The 23,699-nt window shown below is 34.8% G+C and overlaps 2 protein-coding genes across 3 annotated transcripts; one reads left to right on the forward strand and one right to left on the reverse strand.

The window, feature by feature from the left end:
* The first annotated feature begins 1,164 nt into the window (after positions 1-1,164).
* LOC105052295 (chalcone isomerase-like protein 2) lies at positions 1,165-3,542 on the forward strand. Its single transcript, XM_010933062.4, has 5 exons — positions 1,165-1,486; positions 1,606-1,689; positions 1,947-2,102; positions 2,770-2,996; positions 3,249-3,542. Coding segments are annotated over exons 1-5 (630 nt in total). The 5' UTR covers positions 1,165-1,485; the 3' UTR covers positions 3,411-3,542.
* A 2,877-nt stretch (positions 3,543-6,419) lies between these two features.
* On the reverse strand, positions 6,420-7,711 carry LOC105052294 (RING-H2 finger protein ATL78). 2 transcript variants are annotated; one of them, XM_010933059.3, is made up of 2 exons: positions 7,449-7,711; positions 6,420-7,172 (listed from the first exon to the last, which is right to left on the reverse strand). In XM_010933059.3, the coding sequence occupies exon 2, from the start codon at positions 7,165-7,167 to the stop codon at positions 6,619-6,621; it is 549 nt and encodes a 182-aa protein (XP_010931361.1). In that variant the 5' UTR covers positions 7,168-7,172; positions 7,449-7,711; the 3' UTR covers positions 6,420-6,618. The 2 variants fall into 2 exon arrangements, with proteins under 2 accessions (XP_010931361.1, XP_019708752.1); XM_019853193.3 differs by having other exon boundaries at positions 6,420-7,158; positions 7,449-7,710.
* Positions 7,712-23,699: the final 15,988 nt, after the last annotated feature.

Genomic DNA, 23,699 nt, shown 5'->3' on the forward strand with positions numbered 1-23,699 from the left:
TTGTAGTTGTAATACAGAACCAATATCTCCTCTTCTCATTAGATGTCTATTCATCCGGAGTATTTGGGCTATTTTAAAATTTTATCTAAATGTTAAAAGATAGCCACCTAATCTTTCTATTTTTTAGATATTTTGGAGCGAAAAACATATTCCACCAATTTTTAGAGGAGAGTAGGATCGGTTATTCATGTCTATATTTTAATATATTTAGATTGAGAAAAATAAAAAAAATTATTTTCATTGACAAGCATCTATTTCTTCAATTCTACAAAGTATCTTTATTTTTTTTATCCATTGAAACTTCTTGTGCCGGAGAAAATGGTTGAAGCATAGCATCAAATTTGGACTTAGTCTACCTGTACCTTAATTTCTTTTTCTCTTCCTTTATATTTTTTTAAATTTTTTTATACATATATTTATTTTAAATTATTTAAATAAAATAGGGAAAATACCCTACTCCCTCCATATTCTATAAAAAAGAAAATCTCCACCCACCAAAGACTCCATCGTTAAAGGCAGCAACTATATAATAATATCCATCAATTAATATAAACATATTTACTTGGAAAATTTTGAAAAAATCCTTCTCAAAAAATAAAACCAATAATAATAATAATAATATATAATTTTAGGAATTTAATAAGCTCCGTGGATCTCGCATGATTGACCACATGTTTAGAGTGTTGCAGTCCATTGTGATACGAGAGAGCGCATCGCATATCAGAAATAGCTCAAAGCTTAACTTGTTAGCAGGAATACTTTTAGGGTATAAAGTTCACGCAGCATTATATGTGGTTGGCCCCATCCATCAAAGTGTCAAAGCATTTACCCATCATTTTGCAGTACACAATCACATCGAAAGAATATTGTTTAATGAACTGGTATAATTTGGCCAGCCATGCATGGGGATTGGTCTTAGCTTAAAGTGACTAGCTTAAGTAGGCTACTTTCTAGGCACCTAGTAAATTTTCTTAAGAAAATTTGCTAAGAAAATCATGAGTCCTTAGCTGCCCCCCATATCCAGCCCAAATGCTCAAATGGGCTTGGACGTTTAGCCCATTTTCCCTGGCGTTTCCCTTTCTTTCTTCTTCTTCCTCCTCTGCTCCCCTCTTTTTTTTTTTTTTTTTTTTGGGTAAAGTGGCATTACTTGGACTGATGAGCTAAAGGAATAAACTCGGGCAACCTCTGCTGACAATGTCTAGTGGGTATGAAGTGCCCGGTGGGATGTTTGGTCGATCACAAGTTTTTTTGAGGAAAGGTCGATCGGAAGTTATTCGCACCAACCCACAAATGGATGAAGTATGACTGGAAGAGGAGGTGGTTGGCCCGAGCACTCTCCCACCTACCCGGTCCCCTCTCCTCTTATTCAAGGCCCCCCCTCACCTTTCTCCAAAACTTGGCCTCCATCACATCTGCTGAGCTCTCCAATCTCTTGGCAACTTTGCCTCTCTATTGAGTTCTCTTTCTATCCCTTCCTTTTTCATCAGTAAGTAATTTTAGCCATCTACTTTCCCTCCTTCCATAATATTTCACTCACAACCGGGCGATCCCAGTTTGCTGCCAAGTATCTAAATTTTTGTTTTCTAATTGTTTATATGTGTGCAGTGGGCTCTGAGATGGTGATGGTGGATGGAGTTCCATTCCCTCCTGAGGTCACCGTTGCCAAACCTTTAGCGCTCCTTGGCCATGGTAAGCCTTCATTTATATTGATGATTTTTTTTATTCTGGATATAAATTTTTTATTCTTTTATCCAATGCATTGGTGCATCCTGTTATTAACGATTTTTTCTTTAATTGAGCACTACGTTGGAAGCATCATCTACTAGAGTTATCTATGGTAAATATTTGAGAAATAACACCACCAGGAATATGAGTGATTCGATTTGTTTTTACTCAAATCGTATAATCTAGATTGGTTATTATGTGTTTGGTGTTCCTGTATCCAGGTATTACGGATATTGAGATCCATTTCCTTCAGATAAAGTACAACGCTATTGGAATTTACATGGAAAAAAATATCGTCGAACACTTGGGTAGTTGGAAAGGAAAAAAGGGAGCTGAGTTAGCTGAAGACGATCTCTTCTTTGAGGCTCTTGCGGCAGGTGAGCATAATGTAGCTACTTGAAGACACTGTTCAATGTGGCAACGTAGGATTAGCCTTAAAGTGCAATTTTTGCTTGTATTTGAGTGAGCTAATCTGTCTTTTGCCCGAATTGAGCTAGCTTATATTTCGTGCATAGAAGTTTGTTTAATTACTGATATAAAACTTTTTAGAGTAACACTGATGGGTATTTTAGGCTGGTGTAGGATTCGATTCAGCCTAGCAAGCACACTGAGTTTATATATGGTAAAGTGAATTGGGGGAACGAATAATGGATAGAAGTTTAGGTTTAAACAGCTATATAGTTTATTTTCCTTTTTTCTTTAACATGCAATGATAAAAGCATTTGATTCATGTTTTTGGACATATCTACTGCATAACAAGCTCTTAGATTTGATAGTAAATTCCATCATTCATGACACGACAGAAAATCCTATGTAGTTTCCATAAGAGTCTATGTGCGTTTAACTTTCATGTTGGTTTAATCAAGCCATTAGGCAAAATTCCACAAGAATTCATCATTGCCAAGTTATCCTCTCTCTCTCTCTCTCTCTCTCTCTCTCTAGGAACAAATCATTCTTTTTCAATAATACCATTCTGCAGTGTTTTTAGTATCCAAAGTTCTTCCTGTAATTTACTAATATGCTTCTTCATTACTTTATGTTCAGCTCCTGTGGATAAATTTTTCAGAATCGTGGTAATAAAGGAGATAAAGGGCTCTCAGTATGGTGTGCAACTGGAGAGTGCTGTGAGGGATCGGTTGGCAGCCATTGATAAATATGAAGAAGGAGAAGAGGAAGCACTTGAGAAGGTTTCTGAATTTTTTCAGACCAAATATTTTAAGAAGGATTCTGTGATCACCTTTGGTTTTCCTGCAACTCCTTGCACTGCAGAGGTAACAAATTTTGCATGCTTGTCTTAGTTTAGTTATTTATGCCCATAACAAGCAAGTTAGAGCTGAACAATAATTTAGTTTATAGTGAAAGACTTACTCCTCGAGGTCACATTGTGGTCATGTGTTATGGTGAACAATGGCCATCATCTAATTCTTAGTAGCCAATGGAGAAATACTAGGCTAAGAGCACTAATCTTATGATGGACCACCTCATTTTCGACCTAAATTTATATTTATGGACTTGTTCTACAGATATCATTTGTAACAGAAGGAAAGGAACAAACAAAAATCAAGGTAGAGAATGCAAATGTGGTTGAGATGATCCAGAAATGGTACTTGGGTGGGAGCAGAGCTGTGTCTCCAACTACAGTGAAAAGCTTGGCTGAAAATCTTGGAGCAATGCTTTCACAGTAGATTTTTATCTTTCTACTTTGTAGTTTGGTTTGGTTGCAAATAAATTCCACTTCAATAAATGTAAAAATCTGTTGTTCTTATTTTGTTGGAGTTTGGATTGTATCTCCTAAAACGATTGAAAATCCTGTTTTATGTCTCCTGTCATTTTGATTGGATCTTTTAAACAAGTTTGGTTGCATCCTTACAATAGGGATGTTTAAAGAGTTGGCAAGTATAAAGATTGTTAGGCATAGCATGCAGTAGTGTTAAAAAGACTGCTAAGGATTGCAATATTTGGCACCAAAGGCATAAAGTAATAACAGACCTCATAATGACCTAGACAAACTTTTTGAGTTCGAGAATTTCATTGAGCTCACTTTTTTGGTCTTGTCTTGCCGATATAATAATTGTTTGTGTATTTAAAAAAGGTCAGAAAGAGTAATTTTGGTCACGAGCAGACTGGCCCTCTTCGAATTAGCATGACTGCCCTTCTGAGGTCTTTATCATTGGCAATACAGAAATTTGGGTAATACTTGTCCCAATCCATCCTTCTGAAAGGCCAAAAGAGGAGCTAAATCTCTCTTCTAATTTTTCATGCATGCTCCCATCTCTATCTATATATAAATGTGGTTTACCTCGGTGATGGTTGTTAGTAGTAGTTGTTTCAATTTAGCAGGTTCTTACTGTACCTGAAGAGTGCACCAAGCTTGGTGACTCATCAGCAGGAGCAGTACGATTTTTGAACCCGATACGTCGAGGGAAATTTAACAGTCAAGATTATATCAATGTTCTGGTGGTCTCAAATTGTCGGATGTGATGCTGTGAAGATTTTTGTCTGATCTAGGACATCATGTGCTTCTTGTACTAATCAGTCAATTTTCATCCAAAAAAAAAGGAAAAAAAGCTCAGCAATTACATCATTTACCATCAAAAGAGAAATAAAGTTCAACATCTTGGAGGTGAAGAGATGAATCAAGAAGACTTGCATTGCTTTCAGAGCTCATCTTAAATGGAAATTAATCATTAAAAAGCAATCATAAAGTTTCCACCAAAAAAATCAAAAAAAGCAATCATAAAGCTAATGCCAATTGTCAGAACAATGTTTGCTTTATCAAAAGTAAATACTTGTAACGAAGCTGGCAACCTCCACTTTTTGTTTGGGCATCAACCTGAATCCTACTTTATCCCAACATTCTGTAAAGTCTGTGACAAGGATGATTAGGACCAATCAAATGGACAAGGACGAACCGAGCGCCCCTTGTACGGCGCACTGCACCTCTAGTGGCAAGAGCATGAACTGATACCATATGGAAAAGTGATTGCTAATTACCATCCATGGTAGGGACTTTGTCTGATACCACACCATTAGCTGAGAACAGGAAAATCTTGAAGATCTTGCTCTAGAGCTCACTTGCAAAGAGGGTGGTCCATTTGGTTCTAAAGTATGGCTCCCACTTCTTCAATATCACACCATGCGAAGAATTCAATTGGTGACCAAAAAACTTGTCTAAGAAGAATGGTGAGTGCAAGATTAAGCTTTTGTGGAGCTATCAAACCCAACAAGGACAATCCCTTTGTGCAAAAGAAGGGAGAAGGATCCTATTCCCCAAACCATAGAACTTGTGTTCTTAGTGCTCCATATATGCTCTTGCAGTCTTGTCATACTCATTTCTTGTGCTCACAATGAAGGGGATGGACAATATTATAGAGAGACAGAGAGCAATAAGGTGAGGGGACCCAATATGGGCTAGCATTTATACGCCTCTTTAGCTTTTTCATGGTTCAAACAGACTCATGACATTTTATCGAATGGAAGAAAAAGATTGGAACCATTTGAAAGAAGGGAATCTAATGTCGTCTAATCATGTGGTTGAACATGTTCTCTCTGTTCTGGCTCGCAAATCACTGGATATTAAAAGCAAGTAGGTTCCCAAGCCTACCAATAAGATCTTACATTGACCTCTATAAGCTCAACTAATTCAGATTTATCTTTAGGCTATGCCATATAGAAACTAATGGCAAGCACCTGTGCTCCAAATATGAGAGCAAGTATGGTTGACTATAATCATCTATGTGACCTGAGATCTTTTTTGCTTTGCATGTGTAACTTTCATTTATATAGTGTACTTTTGTCTAGTGCGCTTCTAATTAGAGACAAATGCTTAGAGTTTTTAGGCTTAAGCGTCTTCCTGTTCTGGGCATAGTATAAAAACTTGTTTAAGTTCTAACATCATATGGAAATAATTTGAGTTTTCAAGGTCTAAACACAACATTATGTTTATAGAATTAGGAATCCGGCGTTCGGTTATACTAAACCAAAAAGTATGAGCATGACTTTCAATTTTCATGACTTTTTCTTCGGTTTAGAAATATATATTAAAAAAAAAAGATCCTACAAATACAAGTCAAATAAAGGAAAAACATGAAAAAAAAAAAAAAAGGAAATGACGTTTACAGGGCAGAGAATGCTGCATAGCCCAAAAAAAACAAAAAGGAAAAGACAGAAAGAAAAGGAAAAAGAATGATCCTATGACTACTGAATAAGAAAGAATATTAAACTGACTAAGAAAAAAAAAATATCATCAATTTTTCTCTCAAAGAAATATCATATAAGAAATAAAATTAGAATAAAAGATGTTCAGGAGAAGAGAAACTAACAAAATGACATGTTCTGGAGATTTTCCCTCAAATATAAACAGCTAGTCTTTGACAAAACATATGCTATTGTACTGGTTCCTGAAAATCTGAATTTCTTGGTAAATCACATATTGTCTTCAAAAATAGAAAGATGAGAAAATTAACAAAGTGCCAACTACCTGCAGCCCAGAAATTTTTTTTTTTTTCAAAAGAAAAAAAAGATTAATCTTAGAATCTTTTGATTATTGTAAATATTTGTCAAGAAATGATCATTTTTAGAGGCCTATTACTTATTTTCAGCCTTCACCTACACTCATAGATGGCTTATCATGATCTTTTTTTTAAAAAAAAAAAATCTTTCCATAAGACTGCCCAAGAAAGGTAACCACAGAATCAACAAGGAAAAAGAATATCTGATTTTTCCAATTTTTCTCCTACTATCTCCACTTTCATGATTCCTCTATTCCTCAGCCTAAAATTTTACAGTCAGAACAAAATAAAAGCAAAGAAAGATAACACAAAGCTCTCCAATATACACGAACAAATCTAGGAAGCTTTTGGAGAGGTAACAAAGACCTCCAATTGGCCGGGGTCAGCTCACCTCATTCACCACCACCACCACCGCCGCGCCGTCATCCTGCCTCGCCGACCTATTTCCAGCGTCGGCCCCGTCGCCGTCAGCCTTGTCGAGCAGCGAGTGCCGGCAGGTCGGGCACGACGAGTGCGAAGCAAGCCACGTGTCGATGCACCGGACATGGAACCCATGGTGACACTTGGGCAGGACCCGGACCTTCTCCCCGTCGGCGAACTCCCCGAGGCATATCGGGCAGTCGGTGGCAGGTATGTTGGCCTCCGGCCCGTAGACCGCCACCGGGATGCGTCGCAGGGCCCGCTTCTTGAGCCCGGTGGCGGCGAGCCTGGCGGCAGCCTCCTCCGGGGTCTCGAAGTCGAGCCGGCGGCCGCACCGGAGAGCGCACCGCACGATAGAGTTGAGACCGAGCGCGCATATTAAAGCGCAGAGCAGCGCAGCCAGGATGATGACCATGTTGGTGTCGAAGTTGGCATCCCCGCCGGCGTCATACCCGCTGCCGTGCGGCTTGGCCCCATTTGCCGGCGGTGGCGCCTCGACGAGCTGACGCATGGATTCTGTTATATAACCGTCAAAACTCCTAAGAATGGACTTGATGGGAGGCTAACGTTTTGGGAATTGTGATAGTGGGACGTGAGACAGATGGGCGAATAAACTTTAGAATAAACTTTCAAATTGCTGATCTCTTAGTTTTAAGGGAGTATGCTTTTTGAGCTAGTGATGTTTAATGGATTCTTTGGAAGATGGAGACTATTGATCAATAGGCATCTCTCCACATAGAATAGTGAGTGAGAAGAAAGAAGAGTTAGAGAGCTTGAACCTGATCAGCTTACCTCTGAATTCTTCTTGTTCAAGTCTGCCGTCGCCGGCGTGCCGAGATTTGGTGGTGCCTCAATTAGCCAAGGATGGGGGATTTATCTTCTCCCCCCCGTAAGGGAAGAGGAGGAGGCTTGGAAATATCTTGGTACACTTCGGCAACACTTCATTGGTTTGATGACACTGGATGGATGTGTTGGGAAATTAGTGATGAGGTAGGGGAGATAGAGAACACATGGAAAGATATAAAAAGTAATGGTAGATATCTCAGTTTGGATTCTTTCTTTTGATTACTGAATGTTTTTTTATAAAAAAATATATATAGGGGGAGTTAGCTTTGTAGTTTTGATTTAAACGAGGAGAAGAAATCTAGGGTTATACGAGAACCATGGTTTATGCACCGGATCCCACCTAATCATGGTTAGGGTTAGGCACCAAATCCACTTTGTTTTGTGTTTTCAAATTTCGGCCAACACTTGTCATTGCATCCAAGAAAAGAATCAGAGTAGGCTAGCTTTCAGCGTCTCATCTGGCGTCAAGTGTAACATTTTTAAGAATATCTCACATCAAAGTTGCCAATATTTAATCATCTTTTCCTTTGCCACAGGAAGAGAGGTAACTAATACATACCCCTTCTACCAAAAAAAAACTAATACATACCCTTATGTCACAGTTGGGTCCTTTTCTAAGCGCACATGATTGGATTAGACTTGATTTTTAAGTTGTACTGTTGCTTGATATTTTCTTCTAGCCTTCTGGTCTTTGGCGTGTTTATCCCATAGGATTGACATCTGTATCCACTTGTCTATTGAAGTGGGCCATGGGAGATCATGTGACTGCCTCAGGATTCTGTGACCTGGATGCTCCTTGGCTGATTAAGGTGACAGGATCACAAGCTTTCGTCTCCTTTCATTTGCATCATGGCCGTCAATTAGCAATGCACCAATATACTAACATCAAAATCAATGCACTGCATACCATCATCTTAAGGGTGTAAATAAGTTGAGCAACTCGCGAGCTATTCGAACTTAATTCGGATCCAAGCTCGACTCAATTAGGGCATCATCGAGTATGACCATTGAGTTGGATCTAATTTGAGTAACTTGAATAGTTTTTTGAATGGCACTCGAGTAGTAAAATATTAGACTCAAAAATTTATTAGTTTAATTGAATATATTTATTTTTCAATTGATCAAGTTTTGAATTCAAATTTCAACATAAATTTGAGTGTGGTTTGATTGATATTCAAATCAAATTGAATCAATCTTGAGTATTATTATTATTTTTTTTTTATTGAATCGAGTTCAAGCTTGCTCAATTAACCTCGAGTTGAATTTTAAATCTTTGAATTAAATCAAACTTAAGCCTTTAGCTATTCAGCTTGACTCAACTCGGTTGCATCCCGATATTACCTAATTATCAGACTCTTTAGAGGATGGTTTTAGGTAGGATACTAACAATGATATTATACCAACCTTGACATTGTTATCCAGGCATTTCTTTCCTTGACAAAGCCAAAAGGTTTACCTAATGACGGTTTTGGATCAACAAAGTCCCTTGCACAGCCAGTGCCGCAGCTGCTCCTTAACATCCCAATGCTGACTCCCCTGTTAAGGGTCCTCACATCTTTCACATCATTTGGACTGATCAGTATATCCAAAGCAGGTGGGCCTGCACCGATTTGGAGTGAAGAGTCAGGACAAGCAAGCTAACCTTCGTGGAATCTTCAAGCTTGGGTGTCTTATTTGATATTGTCTTTCCCATATTTCTTAATTAGCATGACTGGAGACGTTGGAAATTTTCGTATGCGTGTTCTTCAAGCCAAAAGAAAAAGAACCAAAGGAAAACAGAAGATTTGCATGAAAAAAAAAAAAATAAATAACGATAAATTCATGATGGCTCGGCTTTACAGACATTTTTTTTTTTTTTTGGATAAAAAACCTTACAGATGCCACTGGATGGTAAAATCAAAATAATATATATTATAAAAAATAAATTATTAGTGATGGTAATTAGCGATGACGTTTTCTTAGTGACTGCGTCGCCGTCACCATAAAAGAGTATTAGCGACGGCTTTAGCAACAACAACAAAATTGTTGCTAATAATATTTTTTACGTGGTAAAATATAAAAATTATTAGCAATGATTTTTTTTTATCATTAGCGACGGCTTTAGCGACGGAATTTCACCGTCGCTAATACTATGCCCTAAATATTGATTGGAATCTCAAATTTTCACCGCCACCTCCCTTTTTCTCCCGCCTCCGATCCCCCTCTTTCCCCTGTCCTCTCACCGTCCGACTTCTCCGAGCCCTTGGTCTTTTGCCGTCCGGCCTCCTCGAGCACCCGACCTTTGATCCGACATCTCCGCATCGGATCCAGCTTCCCTGAGCCCTGACCTCCCCCTTTCTTTCCCCAGTGCGCCACCAGACCCCATCTCGGTGCCCTTGCCTCCCCCCGCCATCCCTGCCTCCCCCATTTTTCCCCGCCCAAGGCTCCCCCCTTCTTCCCCGCGTCCCCCTTTCTTCCTCCACCACCATCCCCGCACTGGATCGACTGACCCCATGCCAGATCCGGCATCCCCCGCCTCTCCCCTTCCTCCTCCCCACTTCTTCCTCCCCTCTTCTTCCCCTGCCTCCCCTCTTCTCCTGCCATGCAACCAGAAGCGCAGCCCACAATCCCTCTGAAAGCGCAGCCGCAGTTCCTCCGCCGCATGCTATTTGGTCTGGTGAGTATTAGCGATGGTGGCGGCAATGACTCCATAGCCGTCACCAAATACTGTTGTTTTTAATTTTTTTAATATTTAAATTAATATTTATTAGATTTAGTTAAATTAGATTTAATATTTAAATTAAAATAATAATATTTAATTAGATTTAGTTAAATTAAATTTGAATTAATATTTATTAAATTTAATATTTAAATTAATGGTATTTATTGATCTGGGCTGGGTTTTGTTCGTCTTTGATGAGTATTAGCAGCAGTGGCTCCATAGCCATCGGCAAATGCTGTTGCCTATTTTTTGAATTTTTAATATTTTAATTAAAATTTATTAGATTTAGTTTAATTAATAATATTTATTGATCTAGATTGGTTTGATTGGATTCGAGTTGATCTCGGGCTTAGATCCGGATCGGGCTCGGGACTCTTCTTTTAAAAGATTGTTGGGCTTGGGTCTATTCGAACCTCGAAAAAAATTTTCAGACCGAGTTTAGGCAGGGGTGTGGCCCGACCCAGTGCAATCCATTTTTAACCCTATTTGCAATATTGTTCGGTACTTCAGAACCTCGAGGGTGGGATTTGCCTAAATGTCCTGCAGGGGTGATAGCACGGCTTAGTCATCTGATGCACCCCAAGTCCGTATGCATGGAACCTGCATCCCGACTCTGCTCGTTTGCAATGCTGCTCGATACTTTGGTAGATGGCTAATTTAAAAATGATAAATATATTATATTGCATAGAATTATAGATCCATCTTTTGATTAATATATATATTCTATGACATTCGTATATTTATATATTTTTGTACAGATGAGAGAACTATATGCATTAGTCAATTGATTGTCTAGTATGGACAGTTTGAAAAATATAATTAATTTTATAGGTCATTACAGTAATCAAACAGTATGGTGAGGGTTCGAGAGAAATTTCGGACAGTATTTTTCTTTAATTCTTCCATACATCTTAAGCCGTATGGGGAGAACTAAGAAAAAATACAATCGAAATTTTTTCGGTCCTTATTGCATATTATTTGATTAGTGTACTTATCTTATAAAATTAATGTAATTCCTGAATGGGATAGGACTTTCTATACTTATTAGTTGATGATAGGATCTAATTATTATATAAATCGTTCGAAATGATAAAATAATTATTTAGCAATTGTCTTGTATTTGTATATGCAGAATCTTTAGATAGTGTGCCATGGATCGTAGTTGGTGGACCGTCGAATAATCGACGGTATGATTTTTGCTGAATATAAAGAGGATGTTAAGTATTTCTGTGATTATACTTTTGGGAATGCGGCACTCTTACATCAAGATCAGATTCGTTGCTCTTGTAAGATATATGACAGTAGAAAAATGCTTGATAGGGATACAATAATTGTCCATTTATATAGGAGTGAATTTATGCCAAACTATAAGCATTAATACCTGCATGGGGAGACATGAGAGATAATTGCAAGAGTTAGAAGTTAACAGGATAAGGATAGATAGAATGGTAGACATGGTTATAGATGCGGCTAGTCCTGAATTTGATTGAGATATGGAGGACGATCCAGAAACTAGCAACGGTGATTTCTATCGTATGCTGAAAGATGCTGATGAATCACTATAGTTGAGATGTGAAACACATATTGTATTATCAGCTGTGTCAGAGTTGTTGAACTTGAGTGCTGAGTTTAATATGATGGTCAATTGTTATGATAGGATGATAGCAATAATAAAAAAGATGCTATCAAAGGATAAGAAGCTTGTTGGGAGCTTCTATACTTCAAAGAAAATGATGAAAGCATTAGGCATGGGATATGAAAAGATAGATGCATGTCATAATGATTGCATGCTTTTCTACAAAGAGGATCAACTAAAGAGCTCATGTGATATATGCTGTGGAAACCGATTTAAGTTGAGATGAGAAGATAGAAATTAGAAGGATATACCATATAAAGTTCTTCGATACCTTCCCCTCATTTCTAGCCTTTGAAGGCTCTATTTGTCCAAGAGTAATGTCGGGCAGATGAGATGGCACAAAGAAGAGATTCGCAAGCATACTGATATGATGAGTCATCCATCAAATAGTGGGGCATGAAAAAAATTTGATGCTTGCCATCCTTTATTTACTCAGGAATCACACAATATCCTACTGGGTCTGTCTACAGATGGGTTTATATCGTTCAGTCATGTAGCGGCCCCTTATTCATGTTGGTCAATCTTTATTACTCCATACAATCTGCTGTCTGGGATGTGTATGAAAGAATATAACATTTTTTTTACATTAGTCATTTTTGGACCACGACACCCTAGTAGAAGTATTGAAAAGGGAAGAAAAGAAAGAAGATAAAGAAGTGGAAGAAGAGGAAGAATCAGATGAAGAATTTGAAGAGTACCAAACATCTGAAGAGGTCGATGAGTAGTGCTCTTCGAAGCCCCACCTCTTCTTTCTTGGACTTCTCTTCCAAGTCTAAGCACCTCTCAGCAACGGCTTCCACCTAGGCATCCAAGCCCTTATCTCTTAGCAATAGACTTCTGGTATCATTTTAGTTCTTGCATTGCTTTGAATCATTTTAAATACTTATCTTGCATCATTTTAAATCTTACATTACTATCCATAATTATATAATTAATCTATGAATTTATTTATTTTTATTTTTAGAGATTATAGATTATGTCTTTCAAAGACTGGAGCCATCACAGTCGAGGAGAGAGCTCTCATGCAGCTAGCTCGCATAGTTCTATGCCACGCATACCAGGCAGTAAACTCTAATGCTTTAGATATTCTCTTTTATATTATTTTATCTTTTATTATCTAATATAATATTTTTTATGATGTCTTGATACATTCAGATTTGGACGATGTAGGGTCATCAGTGACCCCACAATCACATGGAGCAGCGCTTGACTCTCAGAGTCAGCGATGTGATAGAGGATCTGTCCGACTTGTGGCATCTCTAACTCGATCGAAGGATAGAGAGCTCGTCCACATTCAGAGTCGCTCGTAAGTACTATATCTTCACTAAATATATTTAAAATTTAACCATTTTAGAGTCTTTCATTTATTGTTCAAAATCAATTTTGTAGCACATTTAGAGAACCTGGAGTGCCATATGTAGTTACCGGGATCATTTGATGATTGATGTCGAAGCCAGTGAACGAGCTTTTTAGTTGGCCGTCATGAGCTCGTGATGCATTCTATGAGATATTTCTGGTAAGTCAAAGATGTTTAATTTTTAAACTTATATTAGATTTATATTCTATTTATTAATATACGTTTACTTCTACTTTCAAGAGTACTATCGATTTGAGACTCCTCAAGATGAGGAGGCTGGCCTTCGGACCTTCGAGGAGGTGGCCACACATTGGCTCTGAGATAGACTCTATAGCCTTAGGCAGTCCGCCATAGAACACTCTAATTTCGAATCACCATCGGACTGAAAGTCTTACATAGATCACTAGATATGAGAGGACATATGGGAGGCCCTCTGTGACTGATGGAGCACTGAGGAGTACTCTAGTAGGCGGCAGAGGGCACGACAGAATCGAACCACCCAGTAAGATCCAATCAAGCACATCGGTGGCTCCATTGGCACATATGTTGTGGCTGATAGATTGATAAGAATTCTACATTTAAATTAATTTCATATTAAATTGATCATATATATATTTTAATTAATTTAATTTAGTTATTTATTTACTATAGATACGGTAGCTAGATCGTGCATCAGGACAGCTACAGATATGGAAGACTCCACACCAGTTTAGGAGGACTGGTGGTTACTTAGATCCAAGATCTCGATAGATCGTGATAATTATTTAAAATATTATTTATTAAATTTTTATATATATTGACATGCATAGGCTAATGAATTTTTAAACTGTATAAATGAATTACACGGAGTATCTTATATCATGGCACAATGAGGTCCCATCCTCTTAGCCCTTTTTTGACCTCGAGGGATGGCTTAGGGCCATCGAAGGAGTGATTAGGATCCGAGTCATAGGATTCGACCATACCTTCGATCCTCCTGTAGTTTGATACTCTTCGACATCCTCCTCTCAGACCTCGACGACCTGATGTAGGATGATGCATATGTGGAGGAGGTCATGCAAAGGCTTTGGAGCCAGCGACCTCAGAGTTTTTAAGACACCATCCGTAATACAATCGTTGAGATTCTTCAGAATCTGCATCTATGCGATTAGCTGGACTCGTCACAGCTATCATAGTAGGTAAGTCTATCAATAATTTTTTTTACTTATTTTAAATTTTTATATTTAAAAGTTCTACATATTTAGACTTGAGTCTGAAAAGGAGATCGAAGAGGTAAAAATTTAATTTAACCATCCAATCGATGGACCGGGAGTGTCTACAACTCTGTATTATCGAATGGAATGTGTAGAAATAATCTATTTGAGAATCAAAGTAGTATATCGAAATATATACCTCTGTATCAACATATGCACTTTCATATCGAAACTTATTAATAATATTTTATTTTTTTATCACAGGATGTCGGGATATCCAGCTCTCATCCACCAGCTATTAGAAAGGACATACGGGAGTAGGAAGAGGATGAGGAGGATGATAAGGAGGATCTCAGATGATTTTTTTTGATATGTATGTAATTTTGATACTTGTAAAGCAGTATAAATTTATAAAATTATAAAATTTATATTTTTAATATAATATAATTAATTTTATATTTATAATTATGATAAATAATTATTATTTTATTTATAATAAATTTTTAAAAATATAATTTATTATTATGATTAAAATATATATTAAAATATTTGATTATAAATTTTTAAAAAATAAAAAAACTATTAACAATAGCATTAGTGATAAAAAATATCATCACTAATAGTTTTTAAATTTTAATTAACAAAAAAATTAAAATAAAAAATTATTAGTGATGGTATTAGCGATGGGATATGCTGTCGCTAATAATTTTTTAAAATTTTAATTAAAAAAATAAAATAAAAAAATATTAGTGATGATTTTATTATCGCTAATACTGTCACTAATTATATGTATTGACGATGGACTCATTGCTGTCACTAATGATTGTAATTAGCGATGACTTTATTTTCGACAAACTATTAGTGATGAGAGTCCATCGCTAATAGTATTAGCGATGGTGATTGGGTTATTAGCGATAGTATTTAGCTATCGCTAATAAGCTATTTTTTCATAGTGATAGTTACACCTTTGGTCCAAAATCATGAATTTAGGATTTATGATAATTATCACGTACTTATGGAGAACTCTCTCTACAAATATACAAAATATTCTAAAAATAATATCAGTACATCACAGTGAAATTCATATTAAATTGAGTCTAAAATTTAACTAAAATCAATTTTTATCTCTAAAAAATTCCAACAATATTCATGATCTTACTTTAATTATACCTTAAATAATAATCTTATAAAAATATAAATCTATGCCCTTGATTTCCGCTTCTAGCTCACTCAAGCAATACTCATGTGCATAACTAAGAATCTAAATTTAAAAAGAAAAGAGAGATAATAAACTCGATAGCTCATTAAGTAATGAATATTTTAATTAGATATTTTATATATTATCATAAGATATAATGTTTAAAAATATATACCATGAATAAATATAAAAATATATTTTATACTTATTTAAATAAATCAATACTTTTAAATATTCATATGTATGTGTAATCATAAATTTTATTCAAATCAAAATACATATAACTCAATAGCCTTAACTACGACTACATTTATGCTTATAGTGGGGCCAGAACAGCATGCCAACATATAACTCCCATTGGTAGGTTCCAAAAATCAATTCACAACCTCTCTAATAGGGTTCAAAAATCAACATATAATCTCCATTGGCAGGATCCAAAAACCAATATATAATCCCCATTAGTAGGGTCCAAAACATAATTAGGTTGAGAACTCAAATTTAATCCATATCAGAGTACTTTTGCAATATATAATATATAGATACCATAATGTCATTCAATATATACATATTTTATAATAAATTAATAAACCATCATATTTCAAAAATCACTTTTCGTATAAAATATAGCTTTATAAATCATGCATAATTTAAAAATTAATTATTTACTTTCAAAATAAATTATGAAATATCTTAAAAAGATGGTTCATTACTTATCTCCACAGAATACTAAACGAACGGATTCAATTAATCCTGAAAGCATCCTTTAGAATCTATTATTCAAAATAAATTTTTCTATCAGTATTAAGCCACAACTAATCAAAATCTTAAACTTCAATATATATCCTCGCAAAGCTAATCAGAAGCGGTAGCATCCAATATTCTAGTCTGTCCAATCAAGATAATTTTATCTGACATACTTAGAATAGAAATAGATATTCAATAGAGATTATGGGTGATCAAATTAATAGTATCCAACAAGAGTCAAAGTGGAGGTCGGTACATCAATTGGCAGTCAGAGATTAATTTGATCAAGTAGCTCCACCTAATTAGAGTCACTTAAAATATAATGATTTAATAGAGATTGACAAGAATCAGATCTTGCAATACTTGATATAGACTCGGATAGTATAGACATATTATTTGACTAATAGATCGGTTCAAAATCTTCTATGGGAATAAACTCATATTCAAAGCAATAGCTCAGATTCATAGAGTTCATAGATCATATAGAGAGAGAATATTAGAGGAGAGAGAAATTAATAAGATAGAACAAAGCTAATCACGTGACACTACCTGATAATCTGATTAGTCATCAAGGTGATTTAGTCAAATCATGGTTGAATTAATATATAGATAGTTTAATAAAAATCATAGATAATCAGATTTAATGGTATTCGAATCTAACCAAGGTGGGTGCCAATATATTACCTGGTGACCATGGATTAGGACTCACTTTGCTAAAGTCAGATCAAAATCATTGAAAGAAATTCTTTTACAGGCTAATCTTAGAGAGAGAAAATACCATAGAAAGAGAGAAATAATTCTAGAGAAAGAAAATTCATAGCGAGAGAAAGTGGGAAGAGAGAGGAAGGATAGAGGAGAGAGAAACTCTTTTCTCTTTTTCTTTCTTCCTTCGTCTTTTCTCTTTCTTTCTCTTCTTTTTTTCCATGATTTCTTAAAATAGGGACCTCCTATTCTCCTTCTATTCTCAGAATAGAGAGGCTCAAAGCCAGCAGCAGCTATCACCGGGGACGTGGCCTATGGTGATGCAGTGGGGGATCATCGATCGATGGTCGGTGGTGATGAAATATGGATAGAAAATAAAAAAATAAGAGAAAATAAACCTTAGCTTGATCTATTGCTAGCCCACTCACTGATGGCTCGGCTTCGACCATGGCCAGAACTCGCTGCAGAGGGGAGGCCAAGGTTTTCAAGGATGAACACCAATGATAAGAAAGATGGCTGGAAACAGAAGGGGGACTAGCTTTTCTAATCGATAGAACCGGGCATACCCTTTTTAGTAAATATCCAGCGATAAACGATTAGAATACAAGATCCAGAGACTATGGATGAAGGAGAGGAGGGCAAGTCAAAGGATGTTGGGTTCTTACCCAGCTTTCGATAAGATCCCAAGGCTAGTTCCGATGAGCACTATGAGCTTAAGCCATTGGGATTCAAGAAGAAAGAAGGAAGCAAAAGATGGTTTGGTGGTGATGATCGATGATCCTCGATGATTCGAAGGGTGGAGGATTTAGGGATGAAGGTCTTTTTTAAATAGGAGCAGAGAGTTGTCCCGATAGCCTTGATTGAGTCAATTTGACCCATTCAAAATAGGAGTCTCAAATGAAGAAGAGAACTCCTTTAAGAGCTCTGGTTAATCGCCCATCGCCCAGCTCTCACAGTAATTCCAGCACCTACAATGCACATGCTGGCTTGTTTCTATCATCATTTTTGTTTGTTTGCTTGTTCATACTTTATGATCCATGCCACTCTTTTAACTGGGGTATTACATTCTCCCCCTAAAAAAAATTTTTATCTTCAAAATTTTTCTTATCTGTACTTTTCAAAGTTAGAAATTCACAACTCTAATCTCAATCTCGAACTTTCTCAATATTCTAATTTTCGATGCAAATTTATTATTAAATTATTTCATAAGGCAAAGGTCAATACCTCAAGAGTTGATTTGGATCAGGATCATTTATTTCTCATAATCAAAAGCAATATCTTAATTCCAAATAAAGATATTAAGTTTCTCCTCCAAAACATCAATTGCTTTCGATTTAGTTGATGTATCACATGATCATAACAAAATTTAATAGACTCTCGGTAGATGAATATTCGAGTATGAAGTCTAGAATTGATAAACAATCTTACATTCTTTCTAACTAATAGAGAAATGTATACTTCAAATTTAGGAAAAAAAAATCTATCGCTAAATATTCCAAATTCAAGATCAAGAATCGATAGTTCACTTATTCTAAAATTAAGATGCTAAAATTTTTTTTAGCATGGTAGACAAGAGAATTATGAAAATCACATAGCAACATCCAAAATAATCCATAATAAAAAATATTATCCTCTTCATTATCAATAAATTTTCTTTACAAGGAATATTAATTCATATCATCCGTCATAAATTTTAACTCAAGAATCAATATTGCTGATTGGCTCAAAATAATTCAGATCATCATGCTTTTGCTGTGCATTCTGATCTAAACCATCAATTTTTCTTTGGATTCGCAAAATAATTTTGATCAAAATTTTACTCTACATGATAGTTAGAAAAGATCTACAATTTTAAATTTTAAATAAAGTCAAAGATTAACTTTTGATTCTCATTCCTACTTTTATCTGAAGTACAACCATCTTGATTAACCCTTGAGTCCAATATCATATTCAAAATAATCATATAGGTTTACCATAATCCAATCCCTTAATTATTTTTGTCGCTATTAATTTATTATTTATTAGTGATAAAAATTTTTATCGACAATTACTATATTGGTGATGAAAAGTTTACGTCGCTAATACTTTTTTAAATTTATTTTTATAAAAATTTTTAATTAAATTAATAGCGATGAATAAAATTCATCATAAATTATTAATTTTATCATAAATTATCTTTTTGATAACTAAAATTTTTCATCGTAAATAATTTTAGAAAAAAATAATTTTTTTAATGATAAAAATTTTTCATCGATAATATTTATTATTTGTGATGAAATTTTTTTTCATCATAAAAAATTATCAACGACGGCATTATTGATGACTAAATATTAGCGATGAAATTTTCGTTACTAATAACTATTAGCGATGAAAATAGGCTATTAGCGATAAATTTTTTTCATCGCTAATATTTTGTTTTGTGGTAGTATAAGCAAAATCAACAAAAACAATCTTCTAATATTTTGCTAAGTTATGACTTACATCAAAATATATAAGTAAAACTGACTTAAGTATTTCTTTTAATGTTTCTTCTATCAAGATCTTTAACATCTAACAAATACTATCCACAATAATCATATAAATAGTTCAAAATTAAATTCTTCATGCCATACTAGATTTTAATATGGAACTCAATAACAATGGCAAAGAAACCTTAGATCAATTTCTAAATCCAAAATTTGGAATCACAATTTTACATGTGTCCTAAATTTTTGAAAAGATATAAATAGAATCATTTATCTTGATCCAAAGATAGCAATAAAGGATTTCATTAGCAACCAAAGCAACAATAATAGAAAATTTCTCGATCAACTTAGATATATAATCCTTGAATTGAAGTTTCATATACACCATATAGTTTTCGATAGACATAAATAAGATCTATTACTTAGATCTAAAAATGATAATTAAAGATTCTAGCAAAATGAATATTCTACAATCTCATAATCAATTTTTTCAATAAGAAATAAACTTCTTTGCAATATCTCAAAGTATATTTTTTTGCTTCTACATGTAAGCTTCATATGTGATCCACATTCCACTATAAACCTCAAAGAATATTCCAATCAAATATCATATAAGATCTTTTTTGGTCCAATCTTAAACAACTTTTATCAATGGATCTTTATATATCTTGCCACTAAATAATTAATTTCAAAATTAAGAGCAACATCATAGTATTCTTTCATATCAATTTGAGCTTGTAATTCACTCAAACTATTAGTGATCAAATTAATAATCACAATATATGATAAAGTTTCATGATCAATCCTTTTGCAAATACTTTAGATCAAAATCCATCTAATCATAATATGATCCATTGATTACTTCATCATATACCAAGCCTTCTGAATTATTATTTCTAAGCAATCTTTTCATATATATTCATAAAGTTTAATAAAAAATCATAAAGATAACTTATACTGCAATCATCATAGATCAATATCCCATGTCTATCCACCTACACTCATCCTATGATTGTTTCTATATGTCATAATTTATCTACTTATGCTTTGATATCATATTAATTGTCATACTTCCGATTCGAGATCATGGGTCTGGAGGTCATGGCAACTGTCACATATTTATGGAGAACTCTCTTCAAGCATGCAAGACATTCTAAAAAATGATATCAATATATCACATTAAAATTCATATTAAATTGAGCCCAAAATTTAACTAAAATCAACTTTTATCTCTCATAAAATTTCAACAATATTCAAGATCTTACACTAATTACACCTTAAATAATAATCCTATAAAAATATAAATCTATATTATTGATTCTCACTTTTAACTCACTTCCTAAGTAATACTTATGTCTATAATTAAAAATCTAAAAAGAAAAGAAAGGTAATAAGCTCAATAGTCCAGTAAGTAATGAATATCTCAATTAGATATTTTAATATTATCATAAGATATAATGTTTAAAAATAGATATCATGAATAAATAGAAGAACATATTTCATACTTAAATAAATCAATATTTTTAAATATTTATATGCATGCATAATCATAAATTCATTTTGAATCAAAATACATATAACCCAATAGCCTTAACTATGACTATACTTATCTCTATGGTAGGACCAGAACAGAGTGCTAACATATAACCCCTATTGACAGGATCCAAAAAATCAATGTACAATCTTCATTGACAAATCTCAAAACCAATGTATACCTTCCAGGGTCTAAAAATCAATATATAACCCTCAGTGATAGGATGAATATAGTTAGGCTGAGAGCTTAAAATATTCGATCTATATCAAAATATTTTTGCAACATAATATATAAATATCATAATTTCATTCAATATATGCATATTTCATAACAAATCAATAAATCATAGTATTTTAGAAATCACTTTCTATATAAAATATAATTTTATAAATCATATATAATTCAAAGACTAGTTATTTACTTTCAAAATAAATTATGAAATATCTTGAAAAGATGATTTATTACTTACCTTTGTGAAACACCGAATGATTGAATTTAATCAACCTTGAAAGCATCTTTTAGAATCTATTATTCAAATTAAATATATTCTTTTTTCAATCTTAAGTCACAATTAATAAAAGTCCTAAGTTTCGATATCTTTGCAAAGCTTAGCAGAAGCGGTAGCATCTAATGTCCTAGTTGGTCTAACCAAGATAATTTTATTTGACCATGCTTAGAATAAAAAATAGATGGTTCAATAGAGATCAAAAGTGATCAAATCAATAATATTCGACAAAAATCAAAGTGGAGGTTAGTACGTTGATTGATAGTCAGGGATTAATATGATCAAGTAGCTTCATCTAAATCATGGTCATTTAAAATATAATAATTTAATGGAGATTGATAAGAGTCAGATCTTGTGATGCTAGATATAGACTCGGATGGTGTGGACATGTTATCCGATTAACAGATTGATTCAAAATTTTTTATAGAAATAAATTCATATTCAAAGCAGCAGATCAGATTTATTGGGTTCATAAATCAAATAGAAAGAAAATATCAAAGGAGAGAGAAATTAACAAGATAGAATAGGGCTAATCAGACGATACTGTCCTACAATCCGATTGGTCATTAAGGTGATTTAATCAAATCATCATTGAATTAGTGTATATGTAGTTTAATAAAAATCATAGATAATCAAATTTAATGATATTCAGATCGGAGCAAGATGGGTGTCGGTATACTTTCCAGCGACTGTGGATTAGGACTCACTTTATTAAAGTCAGATTAGAATTATTGAAAGAAAATCCTTCACTGGCTAATCTTAGAGAGAAAAACTCCATAAAAAGAGAAACAATTCTATAGAGAGAAAATTCATAGAGAAAGAAAGCAGAGAAAAATTAGAGAGAGAAAGTGGAGAGAGAAAATAGGAAGAGAGAGGAAGGAGAGACTCTCTTCTCTTTTTTTTTTCTTTCTATCTTTCTTTTTTTTTTCTTTTCTTTTTCTTCCTCCTCCATTTTCCCATAATTTTTTAAATAGGGACCTCTCGTTCCCTTTCGATTCCCAGAATAGAGAGGCTCAAAGCAGATGGTAGCTATCGTCGGGGATGCAACTTGTGGTGATGTAGTAGGGGATTATTGACCAGTGGTCGACGATGCTGAATGCAGCTAAAAAAACCAAGAAAGATGGGTGGAAAATAAAGAAAAACACGAAAAGATAGATCTTAGCGTGATTCATTGCTAGCACACTCACCGGCAGCTCCACTTCGATCATGGTGGGAGCTCACTGTAGAGGGGAGGTCAAGGCTTTCAAGGATGAACACCAATGACAAGGAAGATGGCCAAAAGCAGAAGGGGCCTGACTTTTCTAATTGTATAATAGGGGATCGCCCTTCTTAGTAAATATCTGATGATAAATGACTGGAATCTAGGATCTAGGGACTGTGGAAGAGGGAGAGGAGGATAAGTCAAAAGATGATGGGTTCTTACCAGACTTCCTATGAGATCCCAAGGCTAATTCCGACGAGCACTATGAGCCTAGGCCATCAGGATTCAAGAAGAATGAAAGAAGCAGATGATGGATTGGCAGTGATGATCGACAATCCTTGGTGATTCGAAAGGTGCAAGATTTAGGGATGAAGGTCTTCTTTAAAATATAGGAGCAGAACGTTGCACCAGAAGCCTTGATTGTGTTCGACTCCCATTTAGAATAGGAGTCTCAAATAAAGAAGAGAACTCCTCTTTCAGGAGCTCTGGTTAATTGCCCATCGCCCAGCTCTTATAGTAATTCCAGTATGTGCAACGTATGTGCTGGCCTATTTCTATCATCATTTTTTTTGTTTGCCGGTTCATGCTTTAAGATCCATACCATGTTTTTAATTGATATATGATATAGTACTGTAGAATTTTTTGATGCCGAACATCATGATAAGTTTGTCATTGTAGTTTTTTAGATATATCATCTACAGTTAAAGCAAGATCGCCATCAGAAAATGTGTCACGTTCACATGACTCTTGCGCTGTAGACGCCACGCACTACTTGTGAGTGGTTGAGATCTATGTTGGAAAACGTGGGCACCATTTTTAGCACCGTGATAGGAAGATCTGTGAGTGTTTGCATATGAGTTCCCCACTTTATGAAAACCCTTGCTGGGTTTATTAAGTGTAATGGCATCAGGGCTAGATTTGATGCAGTGTTGCATTAATGTGAGAGATGTTTGGAAAAAGA

This window comes from Elaeis guineensis, chromosome 10 (genome assembly GCF_000442705.2).
Source record: "Elaeis guineensis isolate ETL-2024a chromosome 10, EG11, whole genome shotgun sequence".
Lineage (NCBI taxonomy): Eukaryota > Viridiplantae > Streptophyta > Magnoliopsida > Arecales > Arecaceae > Elaeis > Elaeis guineensis.

Coding starts and splice junctions, on each gene's coding strand:
- LOC105052295 (XM_010933062.4), top strand. Junction 1,690..1,946: donor TTTAGCGCTCCTTGGCCATG/GTAAGCCTTCAT, acceptor TCCTGTATCCAG/GTATTACGGATATTGAGATC. Junction 2,103..2,769: donor CTTTGAGGCTCTTGCGGCAG/GTGAGCATAATG, acceptor CTTTATGTTCAG/CTCCTGTGGATAAATTTTTC.
- LOC105052294 (XM_010933059.3), bottom strand. CDS start 7,167: ATGCGTCAGCTCGTCGAGGCGCCACCGCCGGCAAATGGGGCCAAGCCG.